At 42.5% G+C, this 19,841-nt stretch overlaps 1 protein-coding gene across 1 annotated transcript in view; it reads right to left on the bottom strand.

Annotated features, from left to right (window-relative positions):
• The window catches only part of col6a1 (collagen, type VI, alpha 1), a 117,306-nt gene that overhangs the window by 93,380 nt on the left and 4,085 nt on the right, over positions 1-19,841 (bottom strand). The window contains exons 3-5 of the mRNA XM_070876207.1: positions 11,656-11,859; positions 9,300-9,459; positions 868-981 (exon numbers count right to left, since the gene is read on the bottom strand). Of these exons, the coding sequence (XP_070732308.1) occupies positions 868-981; positions 9,300-9,459; positions 11,656-11,859 (478 nt within the window). The remainder of the gene's footprint in view (positions 1-867; positions 982-9,299; positions 9,460-11,655; positions 11,860-19,841) is intronic.

The following is a 19,841-nucleotide window of genomic DNA, read 5'->3' as shown; positions in this document are numbered from 1 at the left end:
TTAAAAATTAATCTGCTGATATTGTTAAGTGTAACTTTCACCTGTAGAGATTGAAGGATATGTTCCCCTGCAGAGGCTTCAACCAGCATGGGGATATTAGCAAACATCAAACATAAATTACACATTTTCTTAGACTGAAATATTGTCAACTCTAATTTGGGAACAGATTGAAGCACAGACAATTTTGAAGAAGCTGTCACCCAAATATTTGTCATATTAACAGTGCAATTTTCATGTGCAAATCTCCCCTGATATTGTATTAACAGAGTTTTTCAATTGTTAGGCCTTGTACAAAACAAACATTTCTAGGATTATTTTCGTACTGTGAATTCAGCAGTGATAAAGGTGAGGGATGTCAGTGCTGAGGCACCCAGTGTCAGAATCCTAGTCCAGGTACAGCATGGTTAGACTCAGAGTAACACTCCCTCTAGTCAACCCCAAGGGCCCCTATCATTGTAAGAGAGACCCCATTGCGACATTACTCCAAGTGCCACCCGGGCCATCCTGTGGCGTCCTGAGGGAGATTGCCAATTCGAGAAAGTTTTATTCTGTTATGCCGCCTAGGAGCTGGGTATGGTTTGACCCAAATTCATTTCAAACAGGACCATGCGTTTGCTTAATTTGTTACTCAATGGTCAGTGAGTGGAGACCTTGATCACCACAGGCTGAAGGTGGTCGAGCATTGTAGCTATGTGGTGAGAGATCTCTATCTACATTGGTTCAGAGGGGCTGGTTTTATGAATGAGCACTGCCAGGTGTCCCAATGGGAAATTGGATCCCTCTGTTGGGAGCTCCCATTCATAAAGTCAGATCTGAAATGTCACTGCGAAATACATTCCCTAAGATTGTACAGCATGGAATACTCACGATTGTTTGGAGAATGCTGTCAATTGTGTGGTTTAACTCCTCCTCACTTTGAGTTGTTGCCGTGTAGTTACGTCGATATTCGGCACCAGTCGAAATCAGTTTCAGTCTCACTTCCTAAAGCAAAATTAAATTTACAATCTCAAACTGAAAACGTTGAAAAGAATCCAATATTTTAATCTTGCAAGCCACAGGTTACCATTAGTTCATCTTTCATTACTCTTCATTGTAACTTTGCATCCTCTTCCTGTTTGTGACTGGAATTCACAGCAGAAACAGCAAACACATTGTCCAAATACATTTACACTGGAATTGAATCCAATTTGTAGCCAAACAAGAGTCTCTCCTAGGCACAGCCGGATTACATAATAAGAAGCCATGGCGTTTCCTTTGCTGTAAAGTAAGACAGCTTTCCCCTCACTATGTTAAAACCAAGACTCGAAGCATAGTCGATTACTATAATTCATTCTTTTCATTGCCTAAAAGCTGTGGAACTCCTTACCATCCTTATGCCCTCTGACAATCTCCAGCCTTTTAAACACTCAAACTGGATGTCACCTAATCATAATGCGCTGACTTACCTCATCTTTTTTTCCAAACCTGTTCAACCTTGTTGGTATCCTATACTGTGGGCTTCATTTACACAGTAACATAGGTGTGTATTGAATCAGAAAAAAACACTGGGATCCATCTGATCTTTCTTAAGGTTGCTAATTTTTTTCAAGAGCGATACAAACTAACTTCCCATCTCCCTATTATCACATTTCATTAGACCTCCATTCTCCAGCAATAGCGGCAAATGAGTGACCTGCTCCAGGCATCTTCTAATACTCCGTTCTAATAACCCACTGAGAGTGGCAGGAAAATGGTTCTCTCCCATTTCTATTCTGCAGTGGGCCGCTTGACAGCTGAAATGGAGAAAATGTATCTAGCACAGTGCATTGTTGCATCTTGGCACTGAACAATACGCTTGAGTTTAGATTCTCTCTTGTTCCTTCTCCAAATATACCATCCGCATGTTCTCCCTCCTCTCTCCACCGTGCCTTATTGAAAGTGAGATTCATTGCACCACCACCGGCTCCCCTAACCCAATTCTTCCCAGGAGCTCTGAGCTGTGGAACTCCTTATCTCCCTCAATCTTTCCTTCCTTCTAAAATCTAAAGGGTTTAAGAAGTTTTAGGCGACACCAAATCACGATGACCTCATCCGTTTGATGTTTTCAATCTTGGTGGTGTGTGGCACTCTGGGTTTTGGCACTTGATATCTCAAGCCCACACCCCATTCTTTATGTTGGGCCCCTCCCTGTTGCCAGGAATGGTGGATTGTCTTCACCCTGTGACCACCATCACAACTCCACGGTCAGCCAGAGGAAGTTACATCCTCACAGGGCACAGCTGGTCCCGCCAAGGCTTCCTTCTCCCCACAAAGTACTTCACTTCACAATAAGGCAGAGAATTACCAAAACTTATCTTCGAACAAAAATTCAAAGGCAGGAGTCAAACCCAAATCCTCCAAATGTTCTGCCGCTAAAATTTTAGATTCTTAACTGTTTGTTAATAGCACGGATCCAAGTCCTGGCACCAGAAATTGCGATCGGAGGCTTCCTGTGGGCAGATGCCTCAGCCTGAAAAATATCTGTGAACTTACCTGGTGGTTGGAGAGGTTCGGAGACTTGCGGGCCTGGGCCTCGACGTGAAGGCCAGTGTGTAGAGGCCCACGTTTCCCAGAGGAGCAGGTGCTTTGCTCGCGTCCCTAGGATCACGTGGGCTGGCCCAACCAATCAAAGTAGGGGTATTCCCATTCATACTTATGGTGAGTTCCGTATATATGGAATCACCATAAGTATGAATGGGAATACCCCCAAAAACACACAAACATTTAAAATAAATTTACAGAAACAGCACATATTTAAAATGAATCAAAATGGAATTGAATTAATTATTTAAAAATTTTTTTTTTAAAACCTATTTTAAAAGGTCTAAAAATAAACACTTTTTAAAACAGGATTTAAAATGTTTAAATTATTGAAAAAAAATTATTTTTCTGTCCTTTAAAAGTCTTACGCGTAAGGCCTGCTTTTATCAGTCGTAAGAATTTCACGGCCATTCGCTGGGCAGAAGTTGGGCAAATAGCCCTTGAATCCTCTTGACAGATCGCAAGTTCTGGGTTTAGGCGCATGCACTTCGCATACCTAACCCGGAACTTATGGGACCCCTACAGGCACGTGTGCACCTCATACTTGCCCGTAGGGACTGAGATTTCAGGGCCATTATGTCAGTTTTTCCATTCATCATCATCATAGGCAGTCCCTCAAAACGAGGATGACTTGCTTCCTCGCCAAAAAAGGATAAGTTCACAGGTGTTCGAATGAAGGACCTAAAATTCCAGGTCCTGAACTACATCCTGAAGGATAGAAGATGCCTGTGCATGGATTTTTTTAACGTGTGGTGACGTTGCACACCGGCCACCACACGGGCTTGACAGAGCTAGGTCTTGGTCCAGTGGTAAGGATTACCCAAGACAACTGGAGACCTGCTCTGCTGCACGGACCTAGTGCGCACACATATCGCAGTGTAGGCTGGCCTGTGCTGCCCCTGGGCTCCTGGCCCCGAACTGACGCCTCTCCTGGGACCCGATCATGTTAGTGGCATGATCAAAGATTCTTAGTTCAGATATAGGGCAGGTTAACACTCCCACTACACTGGTCCATTGTTGAGGCTAAGCTTCGAGCTTTAGAAAAGCGTTTTTTTATTTGTGCCTTTCTTACGGCTTCTTTGAATTACATTTTCCCCACTTATCCGTGAACTTGAGAGCAGCCACATAAGGAGGGATTGGAGTCACATGTAGGCCAAACTGGGTGGAGGTGACAAGGGCCCTAGTTGGCTTTTTAACACCAATCTGGTAGCTTTTATGATGTTGCAGGAACCTGGATACCCATGGAAATCGACACTGGAGCTTACCGGAATCATTATTTCTCGACAAATTGTGTGATTTCCCATTGGAGAAATCCAAGATAGAGCTGCGAGGCTATTTGGGAGACAACATTTCTGTGGTAGATCGTATCACCATACTGGTGAAATACAAGGATCAATTTCAGAGCTTGCCTCTCTTAGTAATGGTAGGAGACAAGCCTGCCTTACTAGGGAGAAATTGATTGGGATCACTGAAGCTGGATTGGAATGACATTTTTTGTGTTGAAACGAGATTTGAATTAAAGGATGATTTCATCAGGAAGTATCCAAAGGTGTTCTGCGAAACAGGCAGTCCGATCCAAGGCTTCAAGGCGAGTGTCAGAGTACAGAAGGATGCTAAACCAGTTTACTGCAAGCCACGTCCTGTACCATATGCACTCAAAGAGAAAGTTGAGCAAGAACTCAAAAGACTAGAGATTGAGAACTTTATTTCTAAGATAGATCTATGTAATTGGGCTACACCCATTGTTGTTTGTGTGGTGATTATAAAGTAACCATAAACCAGGTTCTAGAGGATAATCTCCCCAATACATTGTCAAATGTAGATAATTTGTTCACAACACTGACAGGTGATTAGACCTTCTCAAAATTGGATCTTATGAATGCCTACTTACAACTTGAACTAGATGAGGAGTCCAAGTCATGCTTGACTATAAATACTCATCTCGGCCTATATCAATTTAATAGGCTATCATTTGGAGTGTCTTCCGCACCCGTCATATTCCAAGGGGTGATGAACCAGATTTTGCAAGGTATTGAAGGGGTAATATGTTATTTAGATGACATATTAATTTCAGCACCAAACAGGCAAATTCATAATAACATATTGAATGAAGTCCTCAAACGGCTAGAGAAGCACAGAGTACGAGTGACTACTCACAAGTGTGAGTTATTTCAAAACTCAGTGGAGTACTTAGGGCACAGAGTACACAAAGATGGTTTACATCCAACCAAGGGAAAGCTGATGCAATCAGAAATGCACCCATTCCCAAGAATGTCACTGAACTTCAATCATTATTGGGTCTTTTGAACTATTATGGGAAATTCTTACCAAATTTGGCTACAACGTTACATCCACTGAATGAACTATTGAAAAAACAGGTCCATTGGAAGTGGTCAGAAGAATGCGACACAGCATTCAAGGACTGTAAAAGCCAATTAATAGAGAGTACCATGTTAGTTCACTATGACGTATCTAAGGAGATCAAACTAGCATGTGACGCCTCTCCATATGGAGTTGAGGCAGTGATATCTCATGTACTACACAGTGGGGAGGAGAGACCAATTGCCTTTGCTTCACGCACTCTCAGTGCCAGTGAGCATAATTATGCACAAATTGAAAGGGAAGCTTTGGCATTAATTTTTGGGCTCAAAGACGTTTCACAAATACTTATACGGTCGTAAGTTTACCATTGTTACAGACCATAAGCCCCCAACAGCAATCCTCCATTCAAAGTCCCTAACAGCAATCCTCCATCCAAAGTCCCCAGTTCCAACATTAGCTGTAGTCCAAATGCAGAGATGGGCTTTGATTTTGTCAGCATATACATATGATATTGAATACAGACGATCAGCTGATCACAGTAATGCTGATGCTATGTCTAGATTGCCTTCCCCATCACAAGTTACACCCGATAGTGAAGAAGTGTTCTATTTTTCATACATTGATGAACTGCCAGTCACAGTTGAAGAGATTGGTAGAGCAACCAAACGTGACCCAGTTATGTCAAAGGTGTATGATTGCATCACAAATGGCTGGTCAAAGCAGGTAACAGACAAAGATATTCATCCATTCTTCATTTGGAGGAATGATTTATGAGTCAATAAAGATTGTATCATGTGGGGTGCAAGAGTGGTTATACCAAATAAATTCAAGTCCAAATTATTAGGAGATCTTCATTATCAGCACCTGGGAATGTGCTTGACCAAGAGTTTTGCACGCAGTTACTTATGGTGGCCAGGTCTAGATAAAGATACAGAATACACCGTCAGTCAGTGTACAACATGTCAATCGTATAAGCAAGAAACTACCATCAGTACCATTACAGCCATGGAAATGGCCTCCCGGGGTGTGGCAAATGTTACATATAGATTTTGCTGAGCGAGAAGGACAACAATTGTTCATTGTGATTAATAGCCATTCGAAGTGGGTCGAGGTGTTTCTAATGCGGAAAATACAACAAGTAAAACATTGGACATTTTGTGAAGATTATTTTCTTCATTTGACCTCCCAGAAGAAATTGTTTCTGATAATGGACCACAATTTTGTAGAGAAGAATTTGCACAGTTCACAAGCAAAAATGGTGTGAAACATACCAATGTTGCACCGCACCACCCTGCTTTAAATGGTGCAGCAGAGCACCCAGTACAAATTGTAAAACGTGCCCTCATCAAACAGATGGATCCAAATCCAAAGAAACGACAGTTGTCATTGGACCACAAATCGGCTAATTTTCTAATGGAGGATGCTAAGAGGCTGCAGGGTGACTTGGACAGGTTAGGTGAGTGGGCAAATGCATGGCAGATGCAGTATAATGTAGATAAATGTGAGGTTATCCATTTTGGTGGCAAAAGCAGGAAGGCTGAATTTTATCTGAATGGTGACAGATTAAGAAAAGGGGAGGTGCAATGAGACCTGGGTGTCGTGGTACATCAGTCATTGAAAATTGGCATGCAGGTACAGCAGGCGGTGAAGAAGACGAATGGCATGTTGGCCTTCATAGTGAAAGAATTTGAGTATAGGAGCAGGGAGGTCTTACTGCAGTAGTACAGGGCCTTGGTGAGGCCACAACTTGAATATTGTGTACAGTTTTGGTCTCCTAATCAGAGGAAGCACATTCTTGATATTGAGGGAGTGCAGCGAAGGTTCACCAGACTGATTCCCGGGATGGCAGGACTGACATATGAAGAAAGACTGGATCAACTAGGCTTATAGTCACTGGAATTTAGAAGAAGAGAGGGGATTTCATAGAAACATCTAAAATTATGACGGGATTGGACAGGTTAGATGCAGGAAGAATGTTCCCGATGTTGGGGAAGTCCAGAACAAGGAGTCACAGGCTAAGGATAAGGGGTAAGCCATTTAGGACTGAGATGAGGAGAAACTTCTTCACTCAGAGAATTGTGAACCTGTGGAATTCTCTACCGCAGAAAGTTGTTAGATTTGTTAGATTTGTTCAAAAGGGAGTTAGATATGGCCCTTACGGCTAAAGGGATCAAGGGGTATTTAGAGAAAGCAGGAATGGGGTACTAAAGTTGCAAAAATGATCATGTTCATATTGAATGGTGGTGCAGGCTCGAAAGACCGAATGGCCTACTCCTGCACCTATTTTCTATGTTTCTATGTTTCTATCTATCTATCTATCTATCTATCTAATAGATTGCAAGTGCAAAGCATTTCTGAGCCTCAAGCAACAGCCCAACTCAGGAGCTGCAAAACAACATTACAGACGGCTCAAGGCTCAGGTTCCCTTCCCACATTCCCGTGACCAGCAATTTTTGGCATGGTTTTTTGTGTCTTCCAATGTGAAGACCGAAGCAAAATAATTGTTTAAGGTCTCAGCCATTTCCACATTTCCCATTATTAAATCCCCCTTCTCATCTTCTAAGGGACCAACATTTACTTTAGTCACTCTTTACCGTTTTATATAAGGTAAAAGCTTTTACTATCTGTTTTTATGTTTTGCGCAAGTTTACTTTCGTAATCTATCTTTCCTTTCTTTATTGCTTTCTTAGTCATTCTTTTCTGTCGTTTAAAATTTTCCCAATATTCTAGTTTCACAATAACCTTGGCCACCTTATACGCATTGGTTTTTAATTTGATACTCTCCTTTATTTCCTTGGTTATCCACGGCTGGTTATCCCTTCTCTTACCGCCCTTCTTTTTCACTGGAATATATTTTTGTTGAGCACAATGAAAGAGCTCCTTAAAAGTCCTCCACTGTTCCTCAATTGTGCCACCGTTTAGTTTGTCTTTCCAGTCTACTTTAGCCAACTCTGCCCTCATCCCACTGTAGTCCCCTTTGTTTAAGCATAGTACGCTCGTTTGAGACACTACTTCCTCACCCTCAATCTGTATTACAAATTCAACCATACTGTGATCACTCATTCTGAGAGGATCTTTTACTCGGAGATCGTTTATTATTCCTGTCTCATTACACAGGACCAGATCAAAGATAGCTTGCTCCCTTGTAGGTTCTGTAACACACTGTTCTAAGAAACGTATGCATTCTATGAATTCCTCCTCAAGGCTACCCCATGCGATTTGATTTGACCAATCGATATGTAGGTTAAAATCCCCCATGATTACTGCCGTTCCTTTTTCACATGCCTCCATTATTCCCTTGATTATTGCCCGCCCCACCATGAAGTTATTATTTGGGGGCCTATAAACTACGCCCACTAATGACTTTTCCCTTACTATCTCTAATCTCCACCCACAATGATTCAACATTTTGTTCGTTAGAGCCAATGTCGTCTCTAACATCTGCCCTGATATCATCCTTTATTAACAGAGCTACCCCACCTCCTTTCCCTTCTTGTCTATCTTTCCGAATTGTCAGATACCCCTGTATTTTTAATTCCCAGTCTTGGCCACCCTGCAACCACGTTTCTGTAATGGCCACCAAATCGTACCCATTTGTAATGATTTGTGCCGTCAACTCATTTACTTTATTTCGAATGCTGCGTGCATTTAGGTAGAGTGTTTTAATACTAGTTTTTAAACCATGATTTTTAGTTTTGACCCCTCCTGCAGCCCTTTTATATTCATACAAATTGTCCCTTCCTAAGACCTTGTGGTTTACACTTACCCCAGTGCTACTCTGCTCTGTTGCCTCCTGCCTTTTGCATTCTTTCTTGGGGTCCTGATCATCTGAGCTCTCACCCACTCTAACTAATGTACTGGAAATAAGTCCAAGAGAAAGTCTGAGTCCGAGTCAGGCAGACAAACAGTCTGAAGTTGTAGAGAATTCAAATGTAAATCAAGGGCATCCTTTGGAGGAAAACTTTCCTCAGGATCAGCCTCGAATGAGTCTACGTTTAACACCATGTTTGGAAGGTTCTGTTCGAGAGTTAAGGTATTCTCTTTGAATCAGAAAACAAGTGGTTAAGCTTGATTTGTAAATATGGCAAGATAAGTCCATATCTTTTGTTATGTATAACGAGGCAAGTTATATATTGTGATTGTTTGTTATAATTACTTTTTCATTAAGGAGGGAGAAGTCTAATATGTATAGTTCCACCCATGGACTACTGTGGCATTGCAGCCATTGCTGTTTACAACAATAAAGAGCGAGTCACCTGACTGGCTTCCTGAAGTTATCAGCCATCTTAGTATGCTTGTGAGGTCGTACCAAAAACATAACAAAAACTGTATGAAATGCTGAAATAAAAGTGTAAGTCTCTGGAGTCAGCAGTACAGGAGAGAGAAAAAAATTGTATCATGAGCAATTGTAGACATACGAGGTGATCTGGTGTGATGGCCACGGAAAATATCTTTATCCCTTGGGACTTTGCATCAGATACTGCATTGTCCAACCCTCCACAGGGCTCCTTGTATCCTTCGATTGGATGTCCATCTGTTACTACAATCATGTACTTGTTCTCCTGGTGATGAGAGCCACTAGAATGAGAGACATTTTACAGAGTTTATATTATCTGTTTTCCTCCTTGCAAGCTCACAAAAAATAGAAAAGCCTGAATCATCTGTGCTCCCCTTGGTCTGCAATGTCATTATCAGTCAAAACTGACCAAACAGAAGAAGGAGAATTCAATTTCAAATAAAATAGGGACATCCACAGTGTTTATTTTAAACACCTACTGGAGGAACTATTGATAGTCCACTGGGAGGAGGAGTGATGTCCCCATCATTATGGCAGATAATCAAGGACCAGTGCCAGCCTCTACACATGTCTACCTCCTCATAGTTGTAAGATAGCAATTAAACTTAATTTCTGACCAAAATGGCCTGCACTATCCCAGGGTGCATCAGATGCCATAGGCAACCCAAGATCAGCTGGAAAGACATAGCTTTCCCTGTGTCATTAATAATTAGCATAGTGGCAATGTTACTGGACTAGTAATTTAGAGGGCTAGACTAATACAGCAGCTGTGGAATTTAAATTTAGTTATTTAAATAAATCTGAAATTAAAAAGCTAGTATCAGTAATGTTGACCATGAAACTACTGGATTGTCAGAAAAACCCATCTGATTCACTAATGTCCTTTAGGGAAGGAAATCTGCTGTATTTATCTGGTCTGGCCCATATCTGACTCCAGACCTACAGCAATGTGGTTGACTTAACTGCCTTCTGAAATGGCCGAGCAAGCCACTGAGTTGTACCAAACTGCTACAACAAAGTCAGCACTGTGGAAGTACCTTCACCACATGGACTGCAGTGGTTCAAGATGGCAGCACACTACCACCTTCTCAAGGGCAATTGGGTAACAGCAATAAATGCTGGCCTTGCCAGTGGCATCCACATCCCGTGAATGAATAAATAAAATAAAAAATCTTTGATTTACAAATGAGAAAAGTGTATCTGTAAGCATGCTGATGATGTGGTGTAATCATTCAGCAACAACAGGAGCTTCAGCCTAGTCCCCAAAGAAGTCTGAATAAGAAGGGCTACAAGCAGCTATCTTTCTCTGCTTTTCTTTTCAATGCAAACCAATATACACTATACAAGAAACCTGTGCACAATGGATGACCACTTACAAAGGTGTTGAAGGAATAAAGAGTGAGGATGAACCATTGACTTAAAGTGCCCGGGCTCAATCCAACATTGGGTTGGATTCAAAAGGAATTTGATTACAAGTTAGCATAAGCTATTTAGTCAAGTCATAACTCATTGGTAAGATCACATTTGGAATGTTCTGTCTTATTTTGGGCAATTTAACTGCAAGTCGCCAATACTGCAATTGAAGATGTTTTAGGAAAGGGTGGCAAGGTTAATTCTGGGATTCAAAGTGCAAAAGTATCAAACTGGACAGAAAATTAAACCTGTATTCATTTTGAGAAAATAAAATCAAAATGGGGCATGATCCAGGTTTTAAACAATCTAGAATAATATAAATATAAGTATATTATTTAACTTAGATATTGCCTGGCGACAGGAGGACAAACCCATCAATTCATATAATAAACTTTCATACAATGGAATGGTTGTTATATTGATGAACTCCTATAAGAATAGTTGGGCGATATTTGGTAGGAAATGGATTGAAGTTTATAGGGGTAGAGATAGGAATATAGGGGATCCCCATATATATAGAACAGAACTCATCTGGGTTATATTAACATTCTGGACATCTTGTCCGATTACCCTCTGACTAATCTGCAATTACTTAATCGAAGATGAAATATGTTAATGAGGAGGCCCTGACAGTACATTTAGGACATGTCCATTGGAAGGACTAGACTTGAGAAGTCAAAGCCCTTTTCCTCATGATACACTTATGTAGACCTACCACCAAGACCTCTGGCACTGATGACTGCACTGATCTGATAGTGAAAATCAATGTGGCTATAGCCTCAATATAATTTATCATAGCGGTAATGGCATATCTCCCTGACACAGCAACTGTAGGCTCCTTTGTTAATAGCATGCGTACAGTGCTGGTACAAGTACCCCTCGAACTAAGGGCTATACAGTTCTGATGTGACTTGCTACTGACATCATTTTGGTTCAATAATGATGTGAAACTCTTGTTCTGTCACTGACCCTTGAACCCACATAGAGCTTGCATAGATACAGCAAATTATTTATCTATTTTTTGTCTTAGTTCCCTGATGGTATAATTTTTAAAGTACTCTTACCCCAGCAGAAGTTCCTCAGCTCCATCCCGTATGGCGCAGTCTGTGTATGTGCCTTTGCCAATGTAAGCAACTTGATCGACAGCCTGAATCATAGCTGTCTGACCCTGCTGATCCATAAAGCTGAGAGGGTGGATCTTCCTCACAACATCGCTGTAGTGCAGCGCTCCAGCATTCCATTTCAGTGTCTGGTCACATCGGTAGTACCTGAAGTAGACAGACACCTCGTGTTATTTACATCAATTTGATTGACACATTTCTCTGGCCCCATTATCTGCCTGTCTTCACCTTTCGAAAAAATCCTTGGGGATTAGTTTGAATTTGAACGCAGTCAATGAGAATAAAAATCGCATGGGAGAGAGATGTAAAACCGGCTGGCGATTCGCTATTATCCATTTTATACACTTGCACAAAGTTAAAATTACTTTTTCCGCGCAGCATGGGTAACGTTGAGGTGGAAATTCGGTCTTCTGTCGCCCCTCTTAGCGCCCCCAGAGGGGCAGAAATGGCAGCGGAAAACAGTTGTGCCCAGGCGGCTAGCTTCCAGCGTCCCGCCGGGACATTCAGTACCGGTATCGATGGGGCGCAGAGCAGTACCGCCCGGGAGAGGTGAGCCGGTGTGCAACGCACCTAGTGATTTTTGGTTGCCGCCCAACCTGTAGCAGCCTGTAGCGCGCTCTGGTGGGAATGCCTGTGACAGCTGGTGGACCGAGCTGCTACGGCCTCATTGAGGTAAATAATGCCGACCTGAGGTAAGCGTGAATGGCCCTGAAATTGCTGTTGGAGGCTTCTTTCGAACAAATGCCTCCGACCGGCGAATTTTTACGAATTTACTTGGTGGTCCCAGGCAAAGTATTCTCATTAATAGCAATGAGAACTCCGTATCTACGAGTTCTCATTACTATTAATGAGAAAAAAACATACTAAACACCATAATAAAAAATAAAAAACACATCTCACATAATTAAAATTAATTGAAATTAAAGTTAATAAATGTCTTCGAAAAAATATATATTTTTCCAATTTTTAAAAAAGTTTTGTAATTAGGGTTAAAAAATAAACTTACCTTACGAAGCAGGGTTTTTAAAATTAAAGTCTGTTATTTAAATTTTATTTTTATATGTTTTTGTATGCTTTAAAACCCTTACGCTAGTAAAAGTAGGCTATGCGCCTGCTTTTACCAGACGCAAGAGTTTTCAGGACATTCGCTGGGCAAGACATGGGTAAATACTGCAATCTTGCCATTGCGAATGTCCTGGCTGTGGGGATATGGATGATCTGTCAAGCCAGAGCTTGACAGATCGGAAAAGCCGGTTTTTGGCGCATGCAGATTCCGTGGCAAAAAACGGCTTTTGCGATGCCTTCCCGGGTCCATACACAATCTGTACGGACCCGGGGAGGCCGGGATTTCTGCCCCACTGTTTTAAACATTTTTTTTAATTGCAATTTATGTTGTGGTGATGTGAGTTGTGTATTATGAATGTTTTGGGTGGTTTTTCAGGGATCCCCCCGCCGTCCCCCATCCCCCCAGGCCTCTGTTAAGGCGCTTCAAGGCCGGCTGTTTAGTGCCCTAAAAACCCTTGGAGCCCCGCTCCAAACTCCGGGCCCAGCTGATGAATTTTGCGGCAGCAGACACAAAACATTTGCCGGTGCAAAATTTATCGATCCGCTCGGGACACCGCCCCAACTGAGGCACGACCGAATTTCTACCCCTTTGACTTTTGACGATAGTGTAAAATGGGCAATATCAAATTGTCCAATGGCATTGCACCCCGGCAAAGAGTCTGAAATAGAAGATGGGACATGTGAGAGATTATTAATAACACTTCTGACAATCTATGGCTGTACTGCAAGAGAGGGAGAACCCTGCCCAACCTAGGGTTTCACTTCCCCCAGGTAAACCAATAGGATTAAACTGGTTTAACAATTTCCTTAATATGAGTGCATGGGGGTGAGGGGGGGGGGGGACATTATGCAAATACATTAATCAGTGCAGCTACCATAGCAACCTCACTGTATGGATGAGGCAGTGAAGAAAATTGCACTGTGGTGGATGGGGGTGCAGTTGAAGAACTTGATGCTTGCTTATTCCAAGAAAATTTATCTATAATAAAATCCGAACCATATAGAAAGGTATTTGCTGGAACAATCCAAAATTAATCCCACTGCCCTGCTCACTCCCCATAGCCCTGCCTCTGCTTCAAATATATCACCTATTTTCCCTGAAAAGGTGCCATGGTCTCTGCCTCAGCTTGTCCCTTGGGAATATCATTCCATGTTCTAACAGCCACTGTGTAAAGAAACTTCTCCTAACCTCTCTCCTCACTCTTTTTGTGTCATATTTTACTGACGCCGCAACCGCAAGAAATAGCTTTCCCTATTCGCTCGACCAAAACCTTTCATCATTTTAAAATTGTCCATTAAATCTCCTCTTAACCTTCTCTGCTCCAGTGGGAAAAAGGAACATAGGAACAGGAGGAGGCCATTCAGTCCATTGAGCCTTTTCCACCATTCAATTAGATCATGGCTGATCTGAACATAGAAACATAGAAACATAGAAAATAGGTGCAGGCGTAGGCCATTTGGCCCTTCGAGCCTGCACCACCATTCAATAAGATCATGGCTGATCATTCATCTCAGTACCCCTTGCCTGCTTTCTCTCCATACCCCTTGATCCCTTTAGCCATCAGGGCCATATCTAACTCGCTCTTGAATACATCCAATGAACTGACATCAACAACTCTCTGCGATAGGGAATTCCACAGGCTAAAAACTCTCTGAGTGAAGAAGTTTCTCGTCATCTCAGTCCTAAATGGCTTACCCCTTATCCTTAAACTATGTCCCCTGGTTCTGGACTTCCCCAACATAAGGAACAGTCTTCCTGCATCTAACCTGTCCAGTCCCATCAGAATTTTATATGTTTCTATGAGATCCCCTCTCATCCTCCTAAACTCCAGTGAATACAGGCCCAGTCGATTCAGTCTCTCCTCAGATGTCAGTCCTGCCATCCTGGGAAACAGTCTTGTGAACCTTCGCTGCACTCCCTCAATAGCAAGAACGTCCTTCCTCAGATTAGGAGACCAAAACTGAACACAATATTCCAGGTAGGCCTCACTAAAGCCCTGTACAACTGCAGTAAGACCTCCCTGCTCCTATACTCAAATCCCCTAGCTATGAAGGCCAACATACCATTTGCCTTCTTCACCGCACTGCTGTACCTGCATGCCAACTTTCAATGACTGATGTACCATCACACCCAGGACTTGTTGCACCTCAACTTTTCCTAATCTACCGCCGTTCAGATAATATTCTGCCTTCGTGTTTTTGCCACCAAAGTGGATAACCTCACATTTATCCACATTATACTGCATCTGCCATGCATTTGCCCACTCACCTAAACTGTCCAAGTCACCCTGCAGCCTCTTAGCATCCTCCTCACAGCTCACATCGCCACCCAGTTTAGTGTCATCTGCAAACTTGGAGATATTAAACTCAATTCCCTCATCCAAATCATTAATGTATATTGTAAATAGCTGGGGTCCCAGCATTGAACCCTGTGGCACCCCACTAGTCACTGCCTGTCATTCTGAAAAGGATCCGTTTATCCCGACTCTCTGCTTCCTGTCTGCCAACCAGTTCTCTATCCACGTCAGTACATTACCCCCAATACCATGTGCTTTCATTTTGCACACCAATCTCTTGTGTGGGACCTTGTCAAAAGCCCTTTGATAATCCAAATACACCATATCCACTGGTTCTCTCTTGTCCACTCTATGAGTTACATCATCAAAAAATTCTAGAAGATTTGTTGATCAGGATTTTCCTTTCATAAATCCATGCTGACTTGGACCGATCCCGTCACTGTTATCCAAATGTGCTGCTATTTCATCTTTAATAATTGATTCCAACATTTTCCCCACTACTGATGTCAGGCTAACCAGTCTATAATTACCTGTTTTCTCTCTCCCTCCTTTCTTAAAAAGTGGTATTACATTAGCTACCCTCTGGATTCCAACAGTATCCAGAGTCGGTATACTGTTGGAAAATGATCACCAATGCATCCACTATTTCTAGGGCTACTTCCTTAAGTGCTCTGGGATGCAGACTATCAGGCCCCGGGGATTTATCGGCCTTCAATCCCATCAATTTCCCGAACACAATTTCCCACCTAATAAGGATTTCCTTCAGTTCATCCTTCCCACTAGACCCTCCGTCCCCTAGTATTTCCGGAAGGTTATTCTTGTCTTCCTTTGTGAAGACGAAACCAAAGTATTTGTTGAACTAGTCCGCCATTTCTTTGTTCCCCATTATAAATTCATCTGAATCTGACTGCAAGGGACCTACATTTGTTTTCACTAATCCTTTTCGCTTCACATATCTATAGAAGCTTTTGCAGTCTGTTTTTATGTTGCCAGCAAGCTTCCTCTCATACTCTATTTTCCCCCTTCTAATTAAACCCTTTGTCCTCCTCTGCTCTATTACAAAATTCTCCCAGTCCTCAGGTTTGCTGCTTTTTCTGGCCAATTTATATGCCTCTTCCTTGGATTTAACACTATCTTTAATTTCCCTTGTTAGCCACGGTTGAGCCACCTTCCCCATTTTATTTTTACGCCAGACAGTGATGTACAAGTGTTGTAGTTCATCCATGTGATCTTTAAATGTTTGCCATTGCCTATCCACCGTCAACCCTTTAAGTATCACTCGCCAGTCTATCCTAGCCAATTCACGTCTCATAACATCGAATTTACCTTTTCTTAAGTTCAGGACCCGAGCCTCTGAATTAACTGTGTCACTCTCCATCTTAATAAAGAATTCTGCCATATTATGGTCACTCTTCCCCAAGGGGCCTTGCACAACAAGATTGTCAATTAGTCCTTTCTCATTACACATCACCCAGTCTAGGATGGCCAACCCTCTAGTTGGTTCCTCGACATATTGGTCCAGGAAACCATCCCTAATACACTCCAGGAAATCCTCCTCCACCGCATTGCTACCAGTTTGGTTAGCCCAATTAATATGTAGATTAAAGTCGCCCATGATAACTGCTGTACCTTTATTGCACGCATCCCTAGTTTCTTGTTTGATGCTGTCCCCAACTTCACTACTACTGTTTGGTGGTCTGTACACAACTCCCACTAGTATTTTCTGCCTTTTGGTATTCCGTAGCTCCACCCATACCGATTCCACATCATCCAAGCTAATGTCCTTCCTTACTATTGCATTAATTTCCTCTTTAACCAGCAACAAAACCCCACCTCCTTTTCCTTTCTGTCTGTCCTTCCTAAATGTTGAATACCCCTGGATGTTGAGTTCCCAGCCTTGGTCACCCTGGAGCCATGTCTCCGTGATGCCAATTACATCATATCCGTTAACTGCTATCTGTGCAGTTAACTCGTCCACCTTATTCCGAATGCTTCTTGCATTGAGGTGCAGAGCCTTCATGCTTGTCTTATTAACACCCTTTGCCCCTTTAGAATTGTGCTGTAATATGGCCCTTTTTGTTTTTTGCTTTGGTTTCTCTGCCCTCCACTTTTACTTTTCTTCTTTCTATCTTTTGCTTCTGCTCCCATTCTACTTCCCTGTCTCCCTGCATAGGTTCCCATCCCCCTGCCATATTAGTTTAACCCCTCCCCAAAAGCACGAGCAAACACTCCCCCTAGGACATTGGTTCCGGTCCTGCCCAGGTGCAGACCGGACGGTTTGTACTGGTCCCACCTCCCCCAGAACCGGTTCCAATGTCCCAGGAATTTGAATCCCTCCCTTCTGCACTACTCCTCAAGCCACGTATTCATCTGAGCTATCCTGCAATTTCTACTCTGACTAGCATCTTAACTCCATTTACCCGCCTTGGTTCCAAATCACTTAATTCCTTTGCCTAACAAAAATCTATCAATCTCAGTTTTGAAATGTTGAATTGACCCCAGCCTCAACAGCTTTCCGGGGGAGAGATGTCCAGATTTCCACTGCCCTTTGTGTGAAGAAGAGCTTGTTGACATCACCCCTGAATAGCTTAGCTCTAATTTTAAGGTAATGCTCCCTTATTTTAGACTTCCCCACCAGAGGAAATATTTTATTGTTAGTATCTCAAGTCTCTCCTCATAAAAGTAGTTTCCTATTCCTGTCATAATCCTGGTGAATGTATGTTGTATGCATTAATGACCTTTCTAAAATGTCCCCTCCAATACTACCCTCAATGGAATGGGCGTTCCAAGCCTGGAACACTGTGGATCAAACTTGCACTGAAGATCTGCTCATGGAAAGCATTTATCTATTTAGCCAAAAAAAATAACGGCCTCAGGGTTGCTTATATCAATTCCAAATAGCCGATCCCAAATTTCACTTAGACATCAAGATGTGATTTCCAATCCTGCAGCACAAAGCAAGTCTGGCAGTTTGACTTTTCAGAATGGCAGGCAGTGACTAGTGGGAAACCGCAAGGTTCTGTGCTGGGGCCTTAGCAGTTTACATTAATGACTTAGACGAGGGGATTAAATGTAGTATCTCCAAATTTGCGGATGACACTAAGTTGGGTGGCAGTGTGAGCTGCGAGAAAGATGCTATGAGGCTGCAGTGTGACTTGGATAGGTTAGGTGAGTGGGCAAATGCATGACAGATGAAGTATAATGTGGATAAATGTGAGGTTATCCACTTTGAGGTAAAAACAGAGAGACAGACTATTATCTGAATGGTGACAGATTAGGAAAAGGGGAGGTGCAATGAGACCTGGGTGTCATGGTACATCAGTCATTGAAGGTTGGCATGCAGGTACAGCAGGCAGTTAAGAAAGCAAATGGCATGTTGGCCTTCATAGCGAGGGGATTTGAGTACAGGGGCAGGGAAGTGTTACTACAGTTGTACAGGGCCTTGGTGAGGCCACACCTGGCGTATTGTGTATAGTTTTGGTCTCCTAACTTGAGGAAGGACATTCTTGCTATTGAGGGAGTGCAGCAAAGGTTCACCAGACTGATTCTCGGGATGGCGGGACTGACATATTAAGAAAGATTGGATCAACTGGGCTTGTATTCACTGGAGTTCAGAAGAATGAGAGGGGATCTCATAGAAATGCTTAAAATTCTGACGGGTTTAGACAGGTTAGATGCAGGAAGAATGTTCCCAATGTTGGGGAAGTCCAGAACCAGGGGTCGCAGTCTAAGGATAAGGGGTAAGCCATTTAGGACCGAGATGAGGAGAAACTTCTTCACCCAGAGCGTGGTGAACCTGTGGAATTCTCTACCACAGAAAGTTATTGAGGCCAATTCACTAAATATATTCAAAAAGGAGTTAGATGTAGTCCTTGCTACTAGGGGGATCAAGGGGTATGGCGAGAAAGCAGGAATGGGGTACTGAAGTTGCATGTTCAGCCATGAACTCATTGAATGGCGGTGCAGGCTCGTAGGGCCGAATGGCCTACTCCTGCACCTATTTTCTATGTTTCTATGTTTCTATGACAGTACCAGATCAGTTAATATGATAACATGAGCTCTAACACCAGCCCCGTGCTTAATGTCACCATATTAGACTAGTTAGGTTGTTCTGTGACTCTCAGTCTTGTACTGAGAACAGCTCGATCACACTGCTGCTCTCAGACCTGTACTTACACCATAATGGAGCAATGCTACAAGGCCATTGCAACATCTGTATAACATTAGTAAATAGAAAGACTTGCATTTATATGGCGCCTCCTAGAAGAGAGTCACCCTTGATACTCAACAAATTGGATAGCATTCCAGAAACCCTTGTACATACACCATGAGAGGATGATTCACAAACTAGGTGGAGCGGCATTTCATTTTCTACCGTGAAGTAATATTGAGTGAAATTTCATTTCGAAAATCGGGACTGTTGTGTATGCAATTAGATTGAGTACTGTTTAACTCCAAGAGGTATGACCTTGGCTCTGCTTTATTAAGGCCCAAAGTGACTAATATACAAAATGGCTGGCCTTTTATACTTGGGCTGCACACATGTTTGTGCAGCCCAATGGCTGCCAACAGTGACGCCATCTAGTGGCTAGTGATACCAAAAGTACATACATGACAGTGACGTCCCAAAGCGCTTTACAGCCCACAATTAAATAGTTTTTTAAGTGTAGTCACTGTTGTGATGTAAGAAACATGGCAGGCCATTTGCGCACAGCAAACTCCCATAAACAGCAATGAAATAACAACCAAATCATCTGTATTAGGTGT

This window comes from Pristiophorus japonicus, chromosome 3 (assembly GCF_044704955.1).
Source record: "Pristiophorus japonicus isolate sPriJap1 chromosome 3, sPriJap1.hap1, whole genome shotgun sequence".
NCBI classification, from domain to species: domain Eukaryota; kingdom Metazoa; phylum Chordata; class Chondrichthyes; family Pristiophoridae; genus Pristiophorus; species Pristiophorus japonicus.
Note: the sequence above shows the minus strand (reverse complement) of the source record. Positions and strands in the feature narration are given on the sequence as shown.